The 6,000-nt window shown below is 40.4% G+C and overlaps 1 protein-coding gene across 1 annotated transcript in view; it reads left to right on the top strand.

Moving 5' to 3' along the window:
- Positions 1 to 723: 723 nt before the first annotated feature.
- The window catches only part of tonsl (tonsoku-like, DNA repair protein), a 31,175-nt gene continuing 25,898 nt past the window's right edge, over positions 724 to 6,000 (top strand). Inside the window, exons 1-7 of the mRNA XM_038307076.1 lie at positions 724 to 997; positions 1,078 to 1,173; positions 4,549 to 4,691; positions 4,764 to 4,947; positions 5,041 to 5,170; positions 5,459 to 5,630; positions 5,703 to 5,817. Coding sequence (XP_038163004.1) covers positions 973 to 997; positions 1,078 to 1,173; positions 4,549 to 4,691; positions 4,764 to 4,947; positions 5,041 to 5,170; positions 5,459 to 5,630; positions 5,703 to 5,817 — 865 coding nt within the window. The 5' untranslated portion in view covers positions 724 to 972. The remainder of the gene's footprint in view (positions 998 to 1,077; positions 1,174 to 4,548; positions 4,692 to 4,763; positions 4,948 to 5,040; positions 5,171 to 5,458; positions 5,631 to 5,702; positions 5,818 to 6,000) is intronic.

Raw genomic sequence — 6,000 nt, 5'->3', positions numbered from 1 at the left:
TCTCACATTTCCTTTCAAAGCAGGTCAGACAATGATATGGTATATTTGTTTATAGAAATATATATTTCTAAAAAAATTTGTGTTTTTACTTTTGGCATTTTAATATATATTCTGAATACATCAGAATCAGACATACTTTAATAATCCCAGAGGGAAATTTAAAAAAAAGTAATTTCCCTCTGGAATTATTAAAGTATGTCTGATTCTGATTTAATATCTAATAGTTATAGAATAAAATGATTAAACAGAAATAAAGCTTTTATTCTGTTTGAGATTAATTAAATGTAATGTAATTATTTAAACTTAACTATAATTTAATTTTAAATAAGTACTATTTTATATTAGGCAGTTCGTTCATCTGTACCAGATTAGGATAATCTGCACATGTGATTTTCAATCCCTCTGTCATGTTCTTTATTCCTGTCACTGTTTTATGTTTTGTGTAACTTTGTCTTTGTAAATAAAGTTGTAGAAAAAGTGTCGAATATTATGTCAATTTTTACCCTAAATATTGACTGTCAGACTCACTTGTTCTGTACGCAAACAAACGTCTTTAATAATATATTTTAGTTTTTACGCTACATTGCAAGGGATATGTCTACATTAACCTTTATGGTACAAGGACCACCTGAAAACGTAACTGTTTACCTTTTTCAGAAAAAAAAAAAGTTTCCGGGAAAGAGGCTGTGCCTGGCAGTCAACACACCGGGCGATAAAACCATCCTTACCTTCCTGGCGCGGAAATGTGAAAAAGTTTCTGCTTCATTTTAGGCTGATCGTCCGCGATGTTTGCTAATATGATGAAAAGGCAAAGTTGTTTCCTTTGATCAGACGTCCAGCTCGCTGCTGAATATCGATGAACACGCAGATATGCTCCAAATAAAGTAATGTAAAGCTGTTTGGGTTTATACTGTGAGAAGTTAGCGCCGAGGTTTAGCCGCTGCTGTCATTCCCTTTGCTAGCTGACCAACAATGAGCTCCTCACGGGAAATCAAGCGTAAGTATCTCTTAACTTCCATGTTTTTCTGCTGTTAGAAGAATGGAGCTAACCCATCCGCTATGTTTGTTTTGTCTCAGAGCTGCAAAAAGCTAAAAGTAAAGCTCAGGCTAACAACAACTTTAAGGAAGAGGCTAATATCTGCAACCAGTTGGGAGAGCTGCTCTCCAGGAACGGTAGGACTTCTTTAACTTTACATTTTACATACATTACAGTAAACAAAGTCGTAATCGGTTGATTTAATACTGAAATACTATGTTGTATTTGCAAAAGTATGGAGCAGTATTTAGCAAACAGTTTCTGTAAATCCTTCATAAGGAAGGAGATCAATAGGAAAGCTCACGGGACTTTATCCAAGCATATTACTGGAAAACTTGGCGGAAGGAAAAAGTGTGACTGAAAAATGTCCAGAACTGTTCAGTTAAACCACTCCTGGGATAGAGGCGACATTAGATAGTGATGGGTTCATGAAGCGTTTCGATTGATATGTGTCACTGAATACTGACACCTGCTGGACATTTAAAAACACTACAGGTGGACAGACTGAACTGTCACTGATTTGATGACCTATATCAGGGGTAGTAACCAATTAAAAACCAGCATGGTCCGAATGAAGAAAATCCTCAACCTACGACGGAGTATTAGGGCCATACATGAAGAGGAAAAATATTTTTGCCATGACGAGATTAAACTCGACATGTCGACTTTAAAGTCGACATGTCGACATTAAACTCAACATTTTGAGAATAAAGTTAAAATGTCATGTTGAGTTTAATCTCGCCCTGTCGACTTTAAACTCGCCATTTCGAGAATAAAGTTGAAATGTCATGTTCAGTTTAATCTCGACGTGTCGACAATAAAGTTTAAATTAGTTCAAGAGAGCCAACCGCTGCACAGGATACATGCACAGAATCCTATACAGTTGCAGCACGTCAAAGACTACCTTCACTCTTAAAACGCAGACTGCAGCTGTGGAGCGCGGTTGCTCTTTTCTCCAAACTTTGGAATGTCGAGATTAAAGTCGCCACGATATATCAACTTTATTCTCGAAATGGCGAGTTTAAAGTCGACACGTAGAGATTAAACTCAACATGACATTTCAACTTTATTCTCAAAATGTTGAGTTTAATGTCGACATGTCGACTTTAAAGTCGACATGTCGAGTTTAATCTCGTCATGGCAAAAATATTTTTTCTCTTCATGTGTGGCCCTAATACTCCGTCGTATCAACCAGTAAAGGTCCCGAGGCATTTTTAATGATCTGTTACTTTAAACAGAATTTAACTCTGAAATAAAGTGAGGGGTTTATGCATCCATGTTATACATGGATCCAAAGCGCAGTACTTTAGTTGCAGCTAGGGTTGTCAAAAGTATTGATACTACAAAAAGTATCGATACTAAAACGTTGTATCCGGATACGATACTCAATTTTAAAAGTGTCGATACTACCGCCGCCGCGCACGACGCTGACCTGCCTTCTCTCTCTGCCCTCACATACACACAGCAGCAAGTAGCCTCTCGCTTCAGTCTGTATGACGCCTCGGTTGGATATCCAACTCCTCCCACATGCCGTCGGTCAGCAGATATGGAATCTTCCTATTGGTGACCTAATCAAAATGGCCAACTTTGATGTGGGCGGAGTTGGACACCCTGGCCTTTACACTGAATTTCGACAGGTTAGTGTCTTTTGTTTCAAACTTCAGGGCAGTGCTACCACCAGTGGCTCCTAAAAAGTTTTTCATCTAGAGTGCAGAATAGAGGTAAATGCACTTTCTTAACACTGTCTGATTGTATAATTCAGTGCACTTTTCATTTTCAGACTTTTTTTTGTAACAGGCAGCTGCTGAGAATACAGCATTTATTTTTGTTTAACTGGTTTGGCTAGTGTCATTGTTCTGTTTGTAAAGCATAGCCAAGGAAGGAACACTTAAGTTCATTTTGTTATTTTTTTTTTATCAAACTTGCTTAATATTGTGCACAGCAGACTACCTCAAAATATTGTTCTTATTGTTTATTGTATATATTTTTTGTATTTTATTTATTAATAAAAATATTTCTGTTGAATTATGAGGTTTTTTTCCTTGTGGTATCGAAAATGGTATCAAGTATCGAATATTTTCCTGAGTATCGGTATCGAGTTGAAAATTTTTAGTATCGTGACAACCCCGTGACAACTATGGTTTTCAAAAGAGTGGATTGGTGATAACTACAAACCAAAAAGGTCTATTAATTGATCAAAACAATTTATCCCAGGGTCCCTTGTTATAGTTATGTTTTCTGTGAAGCTGAGCTGATTCTGTTAATATTGAGGGTGGAAAGTGGAACTGTAGTCAGATTCTTTTTTTTTTTAAAGAAAAGTCATTTTTCAGTTTATTCAAGAGAGTATTAAAGGAATAGTACACCCAAAACATGATTAGCCTTCATTTTCTACTCACCCCCATGCTGAACAACACTCTGGAGTACTTTTTTGATATCTCAAATGCATCTGGAGATCTGGGAGGCTTCTTGCTGTCTGCTGACATTCAAATAATGGAGGTCTACGGTGTCCGAGACAGAAAGGTCCATAAAAGTCCACAAAAATGTGTCAATATTCCTCCATACTGCTCGTCCAATGTGTTCCAAGTGTCCTGAGTGGGTAGCGTCCAGAATTTACTCGAAACGAAGTCATTTAGAATGTTTTTAGAGCATAAACAGTAGTGTATAGGATTTCCTGAAAGTGCGTTCACGACGCTACGGAAACCACGGCAGACCAAACCAGATGAAAGTGCGCATTCAGCTCGGCAAAGAACTCATGCTCTTCCTCAACACTGAAGTCCTCAGACATTTTTCTTTCGTTGTTTCTTTCTTTGCACAGGTAAACAGCACATTTCTTCTTCTACGCTTGCATTATCGGCAGAGCAGACGCTGAATGCGCACTTTCATCTGGTTTGGTCTGCCGCGGTTTCCGTTGACTCGTGAACGCACTTTTAGGAAATCCTATACACTACTGTTTATGCTCTAAAAACATTCTAAATGACTTCGTTTCGAGTAAATTATGGACGCTACCCACTCAGGACACTTGGAATACATTGGACGAGCAGTATGGAGGAATATTGACACGTTTTTTGTGGACTTTTATGGACCTTTCTGCCTCGGGCGCCATAGACCTCCATTATTTGAATGTCCGCAGACAGCAAGAAGCCTCCCAGATCTCCAGATGCATTTGAGATATCAAAAAAGTACTCCAGAGTGTTGTTCAGCATGGGGGTGAGTAGAAAATGAAGGCTAATCATGTTTTGGGTGTACTATTCCTTTAATAACCTGCTCTGTAGAATACTGTTTTTCAAATATGATTTAACTTTCTTCCTGCTTTCTTCCCTCTAATAGCAGCCCAAACACTTTATTTCTTTGCAATGTTTTTGGCTCCACCTGGCGTAATTTCTTGTACTGCTTTTCAGCATCAGTGTTTGCTCAGTTGGCTCTACTGGTGGAAAAGGGCATATATTGATGTTTTCTGTTTATTAATGAGATGCCTCTGCAGCCAGTCTAATTTGGCTCATGTGAACCTTAAGGTAAATATGAGGCTGCCATCGAGGAACACAAGCAGGAGCTGGCTCTCTCCGAGGTGCTGAATGATGTGATCGGACGGGCCGTTGCGCATCGCAAGATCGGGGAATGCTACGCTGAGATGGGCAACATTGAAGCAGCTCTCAAGGTGGGTTTTCTCTACGGAAAAAGGTTTATGTTGCTGAAAATCTGTCTTACTTGTGTCACGCTTCCTGTCCAGCACCAGCGCTGTCACTTGGACCTGGCCCGCTCCGTCAGCGATCATGCAGAGGAGCAGAGAGCTCTGGCCACTATTGGTCGAACCTTCCTGTTTCGGTACGAATCTGATCAATCTAGAAACACCTTAAAGCAGGCAGAGGACGCTTTCAGGAAGAGCTTGGCCGTTGTGGACGATCGACTAGGTGGTGCGTATCGTCTCTGTTTGGTTAAGGTCACGATTTCAGGGAGTGAGGTTGAATGATTTCCAGTGGATTGGCTTTCTCATCTTCGCTCTTCAGGGACTGTTCCTGAGAGGGAGATTAATGAGATGAAGGCTCGTCTCTATCTCAACCTGGGTCTGGTCTGTGATCATCTGGGGGAGCACAAACGCTGCAGCGAGTTCATTCGGCGTAGTGTTTTTATCGCAGAGTAAGTAGAAGCGGGAAAATAATTTCTTTCAATGCCTGAGTTGCATCAATCTTCCACGATCAGAATCTGCCAGGCTCTCCTTGGTCAATGATCACCAGAACAAAGAATTAATAAGAGGTAGATTTATTTACATCAATTCTGTAGTGCAGTGGGTTTAAAAAAATTTAAAAAGGTTAGAGATGAATATCCTGATCCATAAACAGAAATAATCTGGTATTTTAACTTGCTGCCCCTCCATTAGCAGTGGATTTGATCAGCTTGAACTCTTCTGGTCTCTGTGCTGCAAAGGAGAAGCCAGCTGCTGGAGGATCTTTACCGGGCAAACTTCAACCTGGGCAACATCTACTTCCGTAACCTGGAGCCCTCCAACGCCGTGCGCTGCTTGGAGCAGGCCAAAGAATGCGCCAGGAAGATGAAAGACAAGTTCAGTGAGAGCGAGTGCTTCCACTGCATCGGCAAGGTCTGAACAGCGGGAGGGCCTTTAGCCGCGTGGCGCTGCGGTTCTGCTTGTTCTGACCACTTCTGTTAACAGGTGCAGCTTACTCTTGGTGATTTCGTAGCAGCCAGACGATCTCTGAAGAAGGCCCTGCTTCTCGGGTCACAGCAGGAGGCTGACAAAACGGCTGTGAAGAAATCTTTCAAATACGGTGTGAATTCCTCTCCAGCTTTGTCTGTGTATTTTTTATTTTTTATCAGGGCCGGCCCAAATTATAAGCACACTAAGCAACTGCTTGGGGCCTTCAGGCAACTAGTAGGCCCCTAAAGAGCATATTATTATTTAATTGTATTTATTAGTTTGTTTGCATGTATACTTGGCTGCACCTAATGAT

This window comes from Cyprinodon tularosa, unplaced genomic scaffold (genome assembly GCF_016077235.1).
Source record: "Cyprinodon tularosa strain WSP-4 unplaced genomic scaffold, ASM1607723v1 ctg6, whole genome shotgun sequence".
In the NCBI taxonomy this organism is placed as follows: domain Eukaryota; kingdom Metazoa; phylum Chordata; class Actinopteri; order Cyprinodontiformes; family Cyprinodontidae; genus Cyprinodon; species Cyprinodon tularosa.
This window is presented reverse-complemented; position numbering and strand designations above follow the sequence as displayed.